The following is an 18,941-nucleotide window of genomic DNA, read 5'->3' on the forward strand; positions in this document are numbered from 1 at the left end:
ATTGGGCATTTATCATTATTATGGACAGGTTTGAAAGCTCATCAGCCATTGGGATTTTGGCCAGTTGAGTTGCAGCTCCTGTTAAGAAACCTTCAATAGTAATGCATGCTCAATAAATGCATCAAATCCAGTATAAGCGATGGATTGAACCAATGCAAAGATATCCCTTGATGTATAACTTACCTTTCTCCCCAATACTAAGACCAAGTGACTGCAATTTAACTTCACTTAGTCCAGACGATCGAATGCTCATTGATCAATCTATTGTTAAAATGTATGCCAACTATACCTTGATCTAGAACTCTAAAAGCTTTATTAATTACCCAAAAATCATCTACGAGACGGGAAATACTAACAAGTCATCCATTGAACGCTGGCTAAAACACATGATCACACAGAGTTGGAAAAAACCTTAACAGAAAGTTCGTCTTGGCTCTGTAAATAGTATTTAACAAAATCCGGGTTAAATACCTGAAAATGTATACAAAATTCTCCATACTGGGTTTGTATAACTCGCTGCTTAAAGTCTCCTTAAGTTGATATTAATCACACCTGCTTTCTGCATTTTTCCCAACATGTCAGAAATATTAATTATGCACCCTGTTTTCATAACGCCTTATGGATAAATTAATAAATGAATACTAAGTATTTGCCTTCATTTTGATTTTCCCTAGCTACCTAGATGGAGTGCTCCTCAGTCAACAAAAGCATTTACTAAGTAATCTACCTCCCGATAATGGCTGAACAAACAAAGTATTTAGAGGTCTTAAAGTACAAAACACAACCCTTCAATGCTTAACTATAGTTAGCAAATCACTACATACGGTACAAATAGAATATTCTACTTACAACTATTGTCTAACAATCAGCATTAGTTTAAAATATCACCAGTTTCACCATGGGCGGGAATTCACCAAAATGCCAGGGGTACGGAAGTGACATCACATACCCTTTGGCCATAATGGCATCACAGGAAGAGACATCATATGAACCTTGACCCTGATGTTATCCAGGAAGGCATATCACATGACCTCGACATCACAACAATTGACATTGTTGAAGTATCATAATAACTGTATATTAAAGTACTAAGTAGGGTACTTTTAAAAAGATTGGAAGATTGGGCTGCAGATTCAAATGTACTGACCCCAGTTCAATACGGGTTCAGGAAAGGCATTGGGACTATCGAGCAATGCCTTAACTTGGATTTGCTTATTAACAAATATACTACAGTGAAAGGAGGTAACTTGTTTTTATGCTTCGCTGACTTGAGCAGCGCATTTGATCTAGTGGACCACTCGCTCCTTTGGTCAGTACTGCTCGACCTTGGAGCACCGGAGGAGATTGTATTTTTTCTAGCAAGGCTATACGAAAAACTTTCCTGCAGTGTACGCTACGGGCCCACTGGCGAGCGAACTCCCTTCTTTACCGTGCGTAGAGGCATAAGGCAAGGATGTGTTATGGCACCCTTTTTATTCTCTCTTTTTATTAATCAAATTGCATCTATTTTAAACAACATCCCAGCCGATGCCCCCAAAATTGACAATATGGTCGTTTCGGTATTGTTATACGCGGACGACGCTGTCCTAATTTCCCGCACCCCTTTGGGACTACAACGTCTCATCGACGCTTTTACTTATTTTATAAATGGCAGGAAATTGCTGATTAATAAATCTAAGACTTTCACAATGACATGCGGTAAAAAATTGAAGTCACCATGTTCCTTTTTCCTAGAAGGTTCAAAGATCCAAGCTGTTAAGACATTCTGCTATTTAGGTATTAATTTTGATGGCAACGGCAAATGGTCTAACGAACAAGTAAATATTGGACATAAAGTAAATAGGAATTCTAATGGTATTTTTCGTTTTGCAACGAAAATAGGGGACCATAGAATAAAGGACATGCTCACCATATATAATGCAAGATGTGTTTCTTCAGCTCTATATGGAGCTGGATTATGGGGTTATTCCTCTACTGCCCAACTCCAGATAAATGAAAAAAACGACTGCTATGTGTCCCGGCTGCAGCTTCCACAGACTTGATTCATCAGGAAACTGGCCTCAATTATATTTCTGATTTGGCTGCAGTACGCCCCCTATTACTATGGCGTGCAATATGGCACAAAAAGGAAACTGCGTTCACACAGTCTGTAATTAAAGACTGCCTTAAGTTAGATCTATGTCATCGTATTCCGTGGTTAAATTACATTATTTCTTGGTATAATACTTTGTTTGGAATTAATATTTATTCAGAGTATATAATACCTCTTTCAAAGAAGGACATTAAAGACACCTTTATATTGTATAAGATGGAAGAAAGAAGTCAACAACTTCGGACCCAAAAAACTTCTGTATTTTATAGGCAGCTTAGCCTTAAGAGTGGGCTTCAGTCGTACTTGGTGGATGTGACTATTAAATCGCACCGATTTGTTTTAGTACGTTTAAGACTAGGCATTGTACATAATCTAGTATCCTTCCCTGTGATAGGGGCAGGTTCCAATTCAAATTGCCCATGTGATAACGTCTCTAAACAAAGTTGTTGCCATTTCCTGCTATTCTGCAAGTTTTACGTTTTCTTAAGGAAGTTTTATTTGAAACCTATCCTTTTAAAATATAATATCCGTTTAACAGCAGACGCTATGAACTTATTATGTTCCCTTCAAAGCCCAGACGTCTGCTTCTATGTTGCATCTTTTATTTTGAAGTGTAGAGCTGCCAGGAAATCCATAATTTTATGATTATGAGAAATGTGTTCTATAATGGCTATCATGTAGATGTGTATAAGTTACTATGATTATATGGTGGTGCTCTAGATAGCCTTATGTTTTCACATGTTATCTTACACATAGTTGTAATAACTAGTGTAAGGTTATCCTGTTACGTTTGATCTAGTGCATTAGTTTTACTATGGCATGGGGGTGTCTTCTATCATGTCATGGATTTTATACTTAGGCACACGTCACTTTATTTTTGGTATGGAATGTTTCCTACATTACGGAATTCTTGTTCCTTGAATAACAATATACTAATGTAAATATGTATGCCTAAATTTTGTACTATGCACATATCACTTTATTAGCAAGTGGAGTTTATAATTCCGTTTGATTCTAAGTTTACCTTGCAACATCTATTAACTTATTAGCGACATTTGTTGGATTTTGATTTTATTTTATTGATGTGTATTTATGTATGGTACTTTATTAGTCCGTGCAAGATACTGGTCCCGGTTCAGTGATCTGTCATTAGTTTGTAATTAAGTCAAATATATGTCATAAAAGTTTTTTATTGTATATTATTATGTGTGTTCAGCTTATGTGGTTGTATTTATACTAACCGAATAAAAGCTTTTTGACTTGACTTGAACTGTATGTTTAGTATAATAACAAACACAGACACATTTTTATTTTAGATACTGTCTGTACTATGGTGCTAACTTGAACTTTGAATGTTCTGGGGGATACCGCTTGTCTGCATTGAATTATAGTGAGCAAACAAAGCAAGTAAAACAGATCTGAGAAATAAGGAAACGAATGGGTGAAATTGTGCATTTTAAATCATAATTTTACCATAAATTTGCTAAAATGCCATGGACACTGAAAGAGCCCTCATTACATTTTCAAATCCTTTTATGGTTTGCCAGGCCAATCAAACCTGACGTTCCCTAGAATTTGACCCCATTTTTTATTTTCCAAAATGTAATATGAAAACCCCCCCATTTGCCAAAAAAAGACCTCCACTGTGCCAGGGCCAGCATTTTCTCATGGGTGCTATATATATATATATATATATATATATATATATATATATATATATATATATATATATATATATATATATATATATATATATATATATATATATATATATATATATATATATATATATATATATATATATATATATATATATATATATATATATATATTATGTTTTTAAAAAAAAAACGTTGTCAGGGTCAGCATTTAGTGATAGTTGCCACACACCCTTGTCCACCTTTTATGGAAAGAATTGCCTACATTTTGCCAATACCAGCATTCTGCCAAGATCTTCCTCAAGTATGTCAGTATTTTTCAATGGGTGCCATGAATTACCACTAATTTGCCAGTATTAGTAATTTGCCATTGGTGCACTTTATACCAAGAATTACCCCCGGTGTGCCACTACCAGTGTTTTGTCGCAGGTGTCTGCAATACTAAGAATTGCTGCAAGTATGCCACATCCAGTATTTTGTCCAGGGTGCCTCTATAAGGCAACAATTATCTTCAGTAAGCTAGGGCCAACGACAAACTCACAAGCATCACATCACAATGTTGCTCCCAGTCACTCACTCATCCATTTTCACTTACACTCTTACACACCCTTACGCTCCTTATTCATGCTCAGCCATTTGCATTCACTCTTAATCTTACTCACTCATACTTACTTTACCAAAGCTTTGCCCGTGGTTATGCCATTTTAGTGACACAAACATTCCTATCTACAAACATTAGTAGATAGGAATTTGCACAACAATTATATTGCTCCTCGAGACAGGTATAACGAGAAGAAATGTTTTCATTTGTCCTCGTTTTTTCACCTTTGCATGTGTGCTGCATTGTACAGCACACATACAAAGTGGGAAAGCCTTAAGGCATACTTTTTGTACTTGAAAGGACTATTTCCAGTACAAAACGTATGATTCAAAGAATGCACACATCCTTGCACATGGGTGTGTGCACAGGTGCATACCTGCCAGAATTGCACCAGTGCATGGGGATAGAAAAGAGTCACCCTATCTCAGTAGATATGGCGCATTGTATTTCTCTTGCTTTGACGCAAGGCAGAGTAGAAACTTTTGGTGCAGAGTTGCCTTGCGTCAGAGAATAGGAAATCTGACCTCACTTACTACCGGTCACTGACTCTCACTCATTTTCACTTAGACATACACATGTGTACACATACAGACATGCTTGCTCACACATACATTCTCTTACATGTAAATACATACCAACACAAGTATGCACACAGCTTTCATGTAAAACCATTTTTACTTACCACCGCAGGTGATAAAGTTTGTAAGTGTGTTCTGTTTTTTATTCAACTTATAATGAAAAGAACTGTCAGAAAAAAAGGAATGCGCAGCCACCCCTGTGTTTTTGGCACCGACTTTGCCACCTCTGATGGCAAGATTCGCAAAGACAGTACCAGGGGTTGCAAGGAGCAAGCCAGGAGTTGCGGCAGCGAACCCTAAATAATGCCCATGAGTGTGAAACACTCACAACTTTTACTGAAAAAGAAAATGGTTTCGACAACATAGATTTCACTCTGTAGCAAAGAAAGGTTGCAAAATTAAGACTTACATCTAAAAGCCTGGTCCATTCTAGACTATGGTCCACATAATTCCATAGACACACTTGTTTATCTTGAGCGCAAGACAAAAGCAAATCTTTAAAGGGATGCGTTGCCAGACCCCAGAGTTCATCTGTATGACCCTACAAACAAAAACATCACAATTTACAAACTTGGATACATTCTTAATAAGATTGTACCTCAAAAGGCACTTGCAATTGGATTGAAGCGTTACATCAAGACAAAATGAATGAATTAGACTTGCCTGCACTTCGACTTGAAATCCATCATTGAACGTTCCCCGCAAAATAAAATTCCGCGAAGTGCCAACCAAAAATTGATCAGCTTTTCCTTCAGCAACTGCTCGAATTGTTCCATACTGATCAGGAACCTGAAATATGCAGAAAAACGAACAGAAATAGAATACACGTAGTGTAGTCTGTGTTTATTAACAAGCACAATAAACAATTTGCAGTTTGTTTAGAAGATTACCACCAATTATCAAAATATATTTTTACCTGCAAACTATTTCTCTTTATATTTCTTTTTACACGCTCCTGCATTAGTCTCAACACTGCCACCTTTTTGTATTCATGCTATAACAAGGTAAACAAAGGGAACCATAAACAGGTACAATTGTTACACTGTATGGTTCCCCGTCTTTCCTTTCATGGATGTGCATGTACAGAACTGGGAAAATTGCAAAGCATTGCCAAAAACATCCTATCAAATGTTTAACAATTAATAGTTGAATCGCATGCCGTGTTCAACACACGGTTCAATTTAATAACACAGTTAACGGCCACACCCCGTTTCGGAATATATTTTTTTCGAAGATAGATTTATTATTCCAAGGTGTCAAGTTGGCGCCCAGGCGGATGCCAGTGGGCATGTCGATGCATGAAGAGGATTCCCACAAAAAAACATTACTACTAAAGTAGTAACAGGTTTCCTCCCAGAACACAACTATGGGCGATTCAGCAGTGCAACGCCTGAGAAAAGAGCAGCCATGACAAAAGCCGGCTCTCCTGTACCCAGACTCAGAATTTTTGTTAAGATCATAGAGCCGACCATTTTGAGGAAATACAAGTCAGGGGAAAGCTTTCCAGGTCACATGAACTTTCTATGTCTCAAGAATGTGCACCACAATTGTGAGCTTGCCTTAACACAATGGGCACTAAAGCCTGCAGGACCAGGTGTCCTTGTTAAATAGCAAAACCATGCACGGTACCAGAAAGGAGTTCAAGGAGGGAGGATGCTCAGCAACCTCTTGAAACAAGATTTTTCACACAATTCCCTGGGTGGTCTTATGTTTAGCTATCCACATGCTACACAAATATATGCAGAAAGATAAACAGTACTATTCTGAAGTATTGAAGCAAACTGTGCTAGACTTGGGAGAAGGAACAGTCAGATGACCGACAACTAGAACTAAAGAGATATCACATGAATGTTCGTACACCAGGTAGAATGAGAACACTTAAGTTCCTGACGAAAAAAACAATCTAGCTTGTTTAATCTTCACCGAGCGCATCCCAACCTGGAACCAAATCTAAAGACAGGACATGATTTCATGACTTTTACCTCAAAATTAAGTCAGAACCTGAAAGCTAAGTTCTCTCTTTTTCATTGCGTGTAAGGCAAACACCATTCTGAGGGTTTTTCTGTGTGAAAATATTAATACAAGTTACTGCAGGCTGCCAAATCAATTGGTCGCAAAGGTAGTGCAGCTGCCTGGTCCAGGCTCTTAGCCACCCTATATATACCACAGTCCTTTGCCAGGACCAAGATATGGCACCACTCGGCGCACATTTTGATGGGGTTTAAAATAGGAAATGCTTCTTGTTGACTGCCCCCTCTGTAACTTTGACTGCTTTTACAAATAAATGGGTCTGAAAGGAGGACCGTTAGATAGACTGATCATGCATCTGCACCATACGTATTTGCATATGAAAAACAAGCTGAAAACAAACCTCTCGTGCCTAAGTTAAAAATACATACTTTCTTTTCAGACTCGCACACAAATAGCATGTCACTAAGACAGGTATAGATTCGAATCCGTACCGGACGATGTGCCCGTCACCCCTTGTTATGGAAAGCTATATAAGCCAATTCATCTCCACACTCAGGAACACTTAGGTGTGCGGAGTAACTTTTACCTTCTGACTGTGAAATCACTGCACTTTGTTCACGAACATAAAAACCAAGAAGCAATGCTTCTTTTCTGGGATTCCTGTGTAGTCTGGAGTGGTGTGGAAGATGGTGGAAGGAGACATCAGGACTCTGCCCCTCACCTCCTGGACACCAGCATGGTGGCGATGGCTCACAGCCTAGCCAACAAACAGTTTAATACTATGTGAAACGTAAACTCAAATTATAGGAGTGTTGCACTCCAGTGTATTAAGAGAACTCGAGTGGTCTAGCTCTTCAAGGAATCAGTCAGATGTGCTACGTGCACAATTGCAAACTACAATAAAGGTTTAACCGTAGTTTAAGAACTCTGGTTGAGGCTTTGATGCTAGCTTAGTGTGACCAGCTTTCGTATAGAAACTCTTTATAAAATGTCGCAGAGCATGTAAGTACGCCACTGCAGAGCTGTGCTGAACTCCTTGTGTCAATATGGACTGTTTTAGTAGAGCAAGCATAAACAAGGAAATGTCATCAGGCACTGTAGAGATAAGAACTGTCTTGGGGTCTCTCACGGCTGACACCCACCTCCTGCTGCTACGTCAAGATTAACCCTGGGTGGAGTTCGCGGAGTTCCAGGAAGTGGGGGGGGGGGGGGGGGAAACTCTGCCACGCTACGCATAGCTTCGCAAGTGGCAGAGTGTGTTAGAAAAATGCTGTTCGCGTTGATTTGCGATGCCGGATGCCTGTCCACACTGTGCAATCATCGCGAATGGCACCATGCACAGCGCAAGGGGGCACTGCTTTCCTTTCTGCCGCTTGAGTAGATTTTTACTCGAGCTGCAGCTTTCAACGCAAACAGACAGTTTCTCAACATGAGCGGTCGCACGCATACACAATCACTCGCAATGATAAACCTGACTCCCCCACGTAGGAGAAATCTCGCCGGGAGGTTGATTTTCCATGCTTGCGCTCGCCAACTTGATGTTAACGATCACAAACGAGGGAATATCTCGCCGGGGGGAAGAGGGATTATCCTTGCTCTCACTCGCCAACATGACGTTAAAAAAACACGAGCGAGGAAAAAAAACTGTGTGAAGCGGGGTTTTTGGGAACTCTGCATAACGCAGAGTGCGGAACACTCCGCAAACTCTGCGAGCGGAGCGGAATTCACTCCCAGGGTTAGTCAAGATGGCCTGTAAGTCGACTTACAAGATAAGCAGAACGGGCGGGCTAAGCGCTGCCTTCTGGTGGCCTCTTGAACACAGGAAATGTGCCTTAATTCCCTTCCTGGGTCTCATCTCTACCGGAGTGGAGAACCAGCTGCCCCACCCCCGTGGTCCTGCTGCTTACCTCAATCTCTCTTTCAGGAATCAGATTGTGATCCCACAGAATGATTTTCCGGTCCTTCCCGCCTCCTGTCAGCAGCATGCCATTCCTCATCTGACACAGTGTGAACACGCTGCCATCATGAGCTCGGATCTGCTTTTTTATTTGATACACACCTGTCACAAAAACAAAAAACTGATTTTCAATGAAAATCTTATCGCCATCAATTCATCATTCATATATACGAATTACTAATGTTTTGAGGATTGGATACTGTAGTGCAGTGTAATTTTACCTTTGATGACCTGTTTCTGCTGTTCACTGCTGAACAAATCCTGTATCATTTATCTGTGTGATCTGCGCAGCCCTTAGGTACTTTACGGTATCAGACCGTGCCATAAAGTTGTGAACATGATGGAAGCTTGTGGCATCAATGTGCTTTGTGTAAATACACATAACTGCAATATGTTTCAAAATGAACATGTAAAACGTGAAAAGTGCAAGACAGATTGACTGGAGGAGCCTTAAGTGAAAATTAGATGATGGTTTTAATGAAGTGTATGAAATGCATGTCATGTACGCATAGAAATTGTTAACATTTAGGTTCAGTCGCAGGAGACAGCATGGGGGATCAGCTCTTAAGCCCATGATGTGCAAAGATAACCTTAAAGTGAGATCGACTGAACAGAAATCAAAAACACCGTACAAATTCAAATCGCAGAATGTTTTCTTTATATAATCTTTGAGTTGTTTAAAGTACACAAGCAGTAACACCAACAGTGGATGACCAAAACTGGAGCCGGTACTGGATGCTCAAATGAGAACATCTGGCCCGTATCTACTCGGTGAACTGCAGTAGAGGAGTGTTTGAAGGATGGTTTATCAAAATATGCACTAATGTCAATCAGAAAAGCAATGGCCAAAGTGAGCCAATGAGGAGAGGTATGAAGTTCTTTCTCATGCATTGAGTGAAGGAAGTGAAGTGCACCCCCCTATAAAAACCCAACAGGAGGCAGCATGCAAAGGTTCACTTTCAAGTGAAAAACCTGGAGTAGGACTTCCAATGGTCATGGAGGCGTGAGAATATCACGGAGTAAGAGCACAGGTTGTTCATAACACTAGTTAACAGGTGCCAACGTACTCCCGCCTATGGACAACGAACCCTCCACTAACACCAGATGCCAAAATGTAAGGAGAATGTTAAAAAGGGAGAATAATCGACAGGTCTGCCCCGTTCTGCTTGGAACACTGGGAAAACAGAAACGTGGGAGGTGAGAGGCAGCATCAACAACTACCATCTCTATGGAAATACTTAGGCTATTGAGGAACTGAGGGTGGCTGACTGATGGCCTGCTGAACACACACAGCATTCTAAGAGGAGACTACAGAGGGAACTAAGGGGGTTAGAGTCTAGTGGACCCCTACCATAATAAATAACCTCAGCAAGGAAAAGATCTAAGAGAGAAGCCCTGTAAACATGCCACAGTAGTGAAGAGCTGGTGATAAGTGATATTTTGTAAGCAGATATAGTCCCCTGACCCCCACTCCCAGTAAGGGTCTAGAGGAGATTGGTTATGAGACCTATTCCTTTCTAAAGTACATATGTTTAAGCAAGAATACTAGGTAGGGCATCTAGAGTATCTCCCATCAGCAGAGTGATCAGCATAATTGAAGAGAAAAAATGGCAACAACCATAGTGAAAGAACTTTGTACTTGATTACAGGAGCCATTAATGTTTTGGCAGTAGGGTGTACGCAGACTCTGGTAGAGGGGTTTATCTGCTTTATTGTCACAAAGAGCTATGCAGGCAGAGCAAGCTTGGATAAAGTCTTCTCTAGGTTACCGTGCCCAAGGATGGCAAAGGGTTAGTCTAATTTGTGGAAAGTGCAAGTAATGAGAAGATATATATTTTTTAGAAACCATTTATTATCAAGCGCAACTAGAGTTCATTAGGCACTGATCCACAGGCCTGAAACATGCATGGCTTTCACATACAATACCCTGCTGAGGATCACCTCCTGCCTTGCAAAGGGCCATCAATACTCACAGATAGGAATCACAAACCCCAGAAATTCCCGGTTTCATGGCAAGTACACCAAAGTTCAATCCTCTACCACCACCGTCATGGGACAGCTTGGATCCATACATCAAGACATGTAAATATGTTGACAACATTCAACTATTTCAATATCTCCGGAAAGGACATTTATGACCTCAAAATCTGCTGTGACCTTAGCACTGATGTACCTTAGTCACAGGCATTAGTATATTCCCATAGTAACCACGCAGTGCGATGCAGCAACTAAGATGAAGCACAAACCGCTGTTGGGAAATAACAGGTCACAGGTTTATTACCCCGCTACAAGGATAACCTGGGGGTGATCCAAAGGTGGCAGCCACCGTTGAAAACTTCGCACTGACTGCTCAACAAGGATCAAAGGTACATCATAAAATCTCATATGATGCAGCATTGGCTTACGAGGGGTTATCCGACTGCTGCAGACCAAGGTCCAGAGGAAGGTAACTTCCGCCAAGGTGGAGAGATTACAGGCTACCCCAAAACCATCTGTTCGAGTGTGCATTAGTGCCGGGGGACTCAGTGTCACAGTCTTTAAACCACGGTCCCTGAGGTATTCTGCCTACACCTCCTCTCTTGGGCAGTGTTAAATGGAAGACTTCTGAGCATCGAAAAGGCTGTATCACTGTGTAACTTCACCTGCAATGCAAAAAAGAACATAATTTGACAATACAAATAGGCAGCCAACGTCTTGAGTGGTGCGAATGACCATATTTCATCAATAGAAATAGGTTGAGCAGTAGAGTGGGTTTCTTCTCTGAGGCAGTCAAAGAAGGAAATGGCCCCATAAGAACTAGGCCACAGCGGTACTCGACAAACCCCTAACCCCCAGATATGATGCCCCCACAAGGCCCCATGTGACCACACCCCAGCTCTTCTGAAGGAGGTGAGGGTACATTAACCCATGTCTGAATAATAATGACGTACTAAGCTGCCACCGACCGATTGTGTCCCTACATGAGACACAGGCAGCAGCAAATCCAGATTTAGATGTCATGAAGTGCTACCCAATGAAGACTACATTTTTCTTGTTCAACAATAGCTCAAAAGAACCGCAAATTCAATTTCTGGCTCTCCTAGACGACTTCACAGCCCAGATGACAGACAATGCAACATTAATTTAATTGACCCTTGACACAGATCTTACATTCAACAAATACATCACCAGGAAAACCAAGACAGGATGGTAGCAAAATCTCCTCTTTAAAGATATTAAAACATTTTCCCCAGCTGTCAATTTTGGATCAAGAAAGAATAAATTTCCTACATGGAAAAAGGCAACTCAATGCGCAACAGCATACCAGATACTACCTTGCCACCTTTGAAAGACATCGCAAACATTGCAGGACATTTCAGCAAGTGTCTGCAAAAGTACAACCACATCACCCAGACAGCTAAGGAACAACTGTGGCTTCAAGTCCAGCTGGATCACATAGAAGCATTAAATATAATGGAGCAACCCAGTGTCCCTCAGAACCTGGGTACATATGATAATTGCTACAATATGTTCCGTTGGGTTAAACAATTGCTTAGTGTCAAGGATATTAATCAGGATTAAACACAAAGCTTATAAAATCAACAGATCAGTCAGAACACACCAAACAAGAGAACAGAGTTAATGTGTTAAAATGTATATATCCATTAAATGTTGCATGGAATATAGGGTACAGTTAAATCACAGGACAAAAATCAGAAAGAAATAATACAACATATTGTGTGGCAGTGTAACATGTATATTTACAACAAATAACTAACACAAGAATAGGGCCAACAACAAAGTTATATGAACAGAACCGTCTGATTACACCCTGTGTTATCCTTAACAATGATTGCAGGGGTAGGACGTGATGTTGCTAAGCGCCGACGTTTCGACCCAGGATGTATGTGTCAATTGGGAAACATCACAGGGGGTCTTTCTCAGGACTAATAAGTGTTCTGACAAGAGCTGGAGTAATAGAATGTAGAGTTATATAATGACTTCAGTCAATTCCGAAAAAATCATAAGGTAACTATCAAGATATCTGGCAACGCAGTGCCCCAACAGTTCAGGTATTTCCTTTACGTCACTTAAAGTAAACAACCAACAGTGTTCGGACATTGGACCCCCGAAAACCCCTCCCCAAATAGTTCTGTTCACGATGGAACAGTCTGAAGTTTTCAGTTGCCTGTGATTTCTCCAGAGTTCTTGATGGTGTCAATATTTGTGAGTTAAAAAAAATAAAACATGAAAAAGCTTCAAATTTAATAAGATGACGGCACAAGAGGCGAGCTACTCACGGATAGCTGGAGAGCTACCTGTAGCTCACAAGCTACTTGTTGGATAAGCCTGGCTATATTACCCATTTCTTTCTACTTTCATTCAAAAACTACGTTTTCCTAACCGCGATTCCCAATGGTATCTGCAATATATTTTTCCATTAAAATCAGACCCTTATTAGAAAGGTCGCTGTTAAGGAGCATGGGACTTGTACAAATACTTCTGTTCAGTTCCAAAACAATTACTCTTGCTATCCTCTTCAATGACTGACTGTTCAGATACTAGAGACCCTTCACATTCAAAACCCTCTTGTTCTCCAAGTCATTAATCGGCTGATTCCTGGTGAGCTCCTCATTAATGGGATGGCTCGAGTAGGATCTAGTTAAGTATTGGTCGATAAGGAGTGCCACTGTCTAGATTTTTTCGTCCTCAGCTATGAGGACAAACATTAGAAGGAGGGTGGATTTCATATGCTTACTATCAGCCACCGTAGTTTTGGCATTTGCGTGAACACTCTACAAAGGAGGCTAAGATCATTTATGTGCTCTGCCCACCTTGTACTCCACATTTAGCCATTTTCTTCGTTGCTGTTTCTTGGCCGGCGCAGGTAGAAGGAGATGGACTTTGAACTCAAACTTTACCTGAAAAAATGTTGCCCCTCTGAGTGTGAACATTAGCGTACTTTAGCAGACCACAAGTTTGCAGGATTTTTTTTTCCTTTTCAACTATGACTCCGTTACTAACAAAATGAGCAAAGTGAAATGTCAAAAGTGAGGGTTTCCCCTGGACCTGCTGACCGGACAACAATATGGAGGAGCTCCCTCCGAGCCCTGCTACTGTGAATGATGATGCCGAGCCCCCATGGAGAAAGTAAGATGCATCAGTAAATGCTTGTATCCATTTGCGGACGGAAGAGGTCTCAGATGAGGTATACATTTGCTTCACACAGTGCCAGCACCTAAGGCAAATGAAGCACAGTCTTTCCACCTCACTAGCTGCGTGTAATTGACAATAATGAGGTGGTTAGTCACTAAATGTTACCTGGGAAAGGACTGCAGCATGAACTTGCAGTTTTCGTTTTTCTACCTAGAAAAACAACCTTGGTGATGAGGAATAATTGAAGTGTTTATTTATAAAATGTATAGAATGTGGGCCTAGGCACAGGTGCAGTGGACCAAATCAATTACAGCATAATGCAGGAACAGGGTAACTAATTTAAAACAAGCATTGGCATAGCCAATTTGTCTTGCCTTTGGGACCTTATACGTGTTTAGCCATGCAACACTTGGTGTTGTTGCAACAAGGATATTGTGCTGGATAACTAAACACTTATAAGGGCCCAAAGGCGCGACCTATTGGCTATGCCAATGCTTGTTGTACAGTACCATTGGGAACACCCTAATATTAGTTAACTCTCTCAAACAGTGATTGCTGCCTTGATAACTATGTACCTTATTTCTGCCCTCTGATTTTGTATGTATAATACTGCATTGAAACTAAAGTACTTTTTTTCCTTACCTAAAAGCACTGGCTGGGCATGGATTTATTGATTGTTATGAAATGCTGTATTGATAGGGTGACCAGACGTCCCAGATTTCCCCGGACAGTTCCGGTCTCGGTGTCCAGACACTTTGTCATTTTAAATAAATGTCCTGGTTTTGGGACAAAGGTCAGGTCTTTGAGCAAAGAATAAGTCAAAGGCATGCTCTCCATTCACATGCACCTACAAAGTCTGAAATAATTGAAGTAATTTATCTGTTTCTGCCTACCAAGCAACGCAGTCAGCTGTCTGGTCCCAGCAGAGAAACAGACTGGGAAGAGAGAGGGGGGTAGGCGCACGGTGGAGGTCAAGCCATAGCTAATGTTATGTATATGTAGCCTTGTAAATGTATGTGTTTGTGTGTATATACATATAAACATACACACAAACACACACACATACGTATAGGCGCACATTTACAAGGCTACGCCAAAAAATGGGAAAGGCAAGATATAAAAGTGAGATTAAAGGCTTGCGTCCTTCTTTTATTTCTGCCCTCAAGATCTGGTCACCCTATGTATTGAGTTCTTAATTCCTACCCCACACCACGTTCCAGAATAAGCCTTGGATTCTTTAACTTCATACACTTACACTAAAATGCTAACAGGGTGTACCTGGTGCTCAGTTTTGGGATCCTTTGTACGGTAAAGCCCAAGGGCATCCATAGTAAAAGGCTCGGATTGGTCCCTTTTGGGCCCAGTAACCCAACTCTGCTCTGGGCAGAGGACGGAAAAGGGATTCCACAGTAGGGTAATAAGTGTGACCCAAAAGGTTTTGTTCATTTAAAAAAAAAAAGGGGGGGGGGGGGGGTCATGCATCTAGTGCGTGGCCGAACTAGATGCACGACCCCTAACCACCTGCTTCTGGCTATGGAGCTGCGACCTCTGTTTAGGGAGGTGTTAGAGGCGTTGCATCTGGATTGAATGAGTAGAGAGCGCCTGACAGTGAGGAAGTGGGAGAGGGACAAAGGGTGGAAGGGAAAGATTGAGAGAGAAAATGAAAGACGGGAAGAATGGAAGGTGCGCGCCTGAGAGGGAGGGGGGTGCTGGAATAGAAATATGAAACAGAGGAGTATGGGGAAACCGCGAGGAAGAGAGAGAATGGGGGAGAGAAAATAAATACGGGCAAACAGTTTGGAGGGAGCTTAGGATGGAGATGGAAGGTGAAAGATGAAAAGAGAAGCTGGAGTGTGTAAAAGAGAGAGAAGAAGAAAAGGAAGGGTGAAGAAAGAAGGCAAGGCTGCCAGCGACAAGAAGAGACTCTGGGGGCAGCGTGTAAGACATGGGCAGGAAAACCGAGTGCGTGTGAAGAAATGTTTGTAGGGGCAACGTGAGCAAGAAGGAAGGGTGAAGAAAGAAGGCAAGGCTGCCAGCGACGAGAAGAGACTCTGGGGCAGCGTGTAAGACATGGGCAGGAAAACCGAGTGCGTGTGAAGAAACGTTTGTAGGGCAACGTGAGCGAGAAGATGGAGAAGAGTAGGGCTGGAGATGGGTAAATATAGATAGGACAGAGTGTGAGAGAAAACAAATGAGAGGAAAGGGGAAAAGACGGGAAACTGAGTGTGAATGAGTGACGGAGGGGTGAAATGGTGGGAGTGTCAAAGTGAAGGGTAGAATTGTTTGAGGTGAGAGCACGTAAAGGATATAATAAGGCGGAAAAGAAGGCGGCAGATCGGGTGTGAGTCAGAGGGGTGAAAAAAGGTGGGAAAAGCTGATAAAAATGGAAAGAGTGGGCGAGGAAAGAAGGGGAAAATATAAAAAGCAGATTGCGATGGGAAGAAGCAGAAGAGAAAGGGCGAAGCGTGTGATTAATAAATAAAGAACAAGCGTGCGCATCGCGCTGAAAGTTAAAAAAAAAAAAAAGGCGGAGGGGTGCACCCGCGAGTGGTGCGTGCGCACTGGGGAGAGCAGTCTGCTCTTTTTCAAAGCACATACTCGTTCTTGTGGCGCGCTGCTGCGTCTCCCGCAAGGCGTATGCCGCCACAAGCACAAGTATGTGCTTTGAAAAAGAGCTGCACAACGGCTAAAGGTCTCCTGAGCAACGCATGCGCACTACGTAGGCGAGACCTAAAAACAGAGAAAGGCATCATAAAACTGCAGTGGGAGGAATGGAGTCAATAGGAAACTGAACATGGCGAGAGAAGGCAGCCTGGTCCATACAAATGAGTTTGAACAGCTCAGTTTTAAGATTTGTTTCCGAGGGAAAGGATATAAGGTTTAAGTTTAATGGCGTTAGAGAACAGGTTCCAAAGCTTCAAGACTAAACAAGAGAAATCCAGGATTGCAGTTTTGCTCTTCTTCGATTTAGGGATCTCCAGACGACTCTCCAGAAGAATACAGAATTTACCTCTTCTCAGTCTCTCTCCTGTGAAGATAGTTTGTCTTTGACCCGAGGTGGAGAGCAGTGTCTTGTGTTATTCAAGCTATTTTTAATGCATGCTCCTAATGGTAGCCAGTGGGGTTGATTTAGGACTGTTGTGCTGCACAATGTAGGGTGGTGTTGAGAGGCTGAACTGTGGCTTGGGTGCGTGATTCTATGAAAAAGCCAGCACTGGAGAAGATGGAGAATGTGTTCCTTCAAACGCGCTCAAACACAACTAAGAGGAACAGTCACACTCTGCCACTTTCCATGGAGTATTAAACACAAACAGGTCATCACCAGTACCACTCAGTCGCGGCTAAAATAGAGAATCTGAGTCTTTTTCCCTAACAGAACTAGAAACCAGTTGGTGTTCAGTAACTATGAAAAGAGTTAAATAAAACTAGTCACTCTCTTCTACAACGGGACCACATTCCGAACGGAGGAATCTAATCCATCGAGGCTGGGATACTCCCAAGGCGGACTCACTTGGAGGATGTAGAGGCAACCATTCAAGAAAAAGATGAGGAATTACAAAAATCTATGTGCTATCAGTTAGCCTGAAGAAAGTGGCAACCAATCCGGTAAACAAAAATGGGCCCATTTACTGAATGCATTCCTACATTGTCAACTGAAAACTGGATCAAAAGTGAAGCAAAAACTAGAGACGTGTAGAAGATATAGGGGTAGATGGCTGTGGGCAAGTGTCAAAGAAGCACTCGTGTGTCTGCAAATTAGATCCTCCACCGTCTATTATTTTACCAACCCAATGTGTGAGGTTAAAACAATATTTTTCCAAAGTGGTTGGTAAAGTACCAGAGTTTTTGTACAGATGCTTAAAAGTGACCGCCAGCCTCTGAACAGGCAGCATTAAACAGAAGATTTTAAAAGTATGCCCAATGCACAGAAAGGGCAGTTTCAACTAAACAAAACCTTTTTTAGTGTTACTACACCCAAATACAACCAATTTTCAAAGTCATCCCTTCTTATGATAAAAGAACGGGAACAGTGAGATGATTACAGCTACGCTATCTAAAGCAGCATTTAATTTTTCCTTTTCATTTACAAATTAGGTTTATTTCAAGTTTTAAAAACTCATTTAAACCACTAAATTATCCAAAACAGCCCTACAATAATAATCGGCCTGAGTAGTTCTGAGCCTGCCAGTCTAGAAAGCTAGTTCTCCTAAATCCTTTTATTTATCGAGTGCCTGTGCAAACGAACATGTTTATGCAATGAAAACATTTACCCGTGATGATTGACAGATATGCCGCTTAATTGAATGTGCTCCCTGGCATCAGAGAGTAAAACAGGAGGGTTTGAAAATGGCTGCCAAGAAAAGTCATTGTCTTTACACTTAAGATCTACCTTGAGGCACAACGCTGCCAAGCCAGCATGTGTCCAATGGCAAATACTGTTCTAGCAACTGGAACAAAGCGGAGCTGAGAAAACAAAAACAAAAAATAACCTTTTCCCAGGTGCCAGAAGGGAATTAAAATATATTTAACTGTCATAACTGGCAGAGATCAATTATCTGGTAATGGAGCTTGAACAACGCACAAAGTTTTACAAAACGCACCACCATTGCGAACTTTTCTCTGCCCACAGGTCTTTTTTGAAATATTCATGAAGTGTAATTAGTATAATCGCTCTGCCAGGCACCAGGCCCAAAAACATGTATACCCACATGTCCCAAGCAACAGTAAATGCATGTACTCTACCAGCAGGCAAACCTAACCTCCTCTGTCAGATGAACACAATTATTTCTAATCAGGATAAATGCACATGCGGCGGGCTCAACAGCGATAAACGGAGGGTACGAGTCACAGAATATCGTAATTTATTTCCAAAGATTTACACCTAGGTTTAGAGTGAATTTACAATGTGTGTCCCAATAAAAATTCTGAAAATAACTGATGGGAAAAG

The 18,941-nt window shown here is 41.3% G+C and overlaps 1 protein-coding gene across 10 annotated transcripts in view; it reads right to left on the minus strand.

Annotated features, from left to right (window-relative positions):
* Positions 1 to 18,941, minus strand: part of EML4 (EMAP like 4) — a 677,127-nt gene that overhangs the window by 57,684 nt on the left and 600,502 nt on the right. For all 10 annotated transcript variants that reach the window (XM_085612817.1, XM_085612810.1, XM_085612815.1 and 7 more), the window contains 3 exons: positions 8,808 to 8,959; positions 5,593 to 5,718; positions 5,339 to 5,470 (listed from right to left, as the gene is read on the minus strand). In XM_085612817.1, coding sequence (XP_085468943.1) covers positions 5,339 to 5,470; positions 5,593 to 5,718; positions 8,808 to 8,959 — 410 coding nt within the window. The remainder of the gene's footprint in view (positions 1 to 5,338; positions 5,471 to 5,592; positions 5,719 to 8,807; positions 8,960 to 18,941) is intronic.

Source organism: Triturus cristatus, chromosome 6 (genome assembly GCF_964204655.1).
Source record: "Triturus cristatus chromosome 6, aTriCri1.1, whole genome shotgun sequence".
In the NCBI taxonomy this organism is placed as follows: domain Eukaryota; kingdom Metazoa; phylum Chordata; class Amphibia; order Caudata; family Salamandridae; genus Triturus; species Triturus cristatus.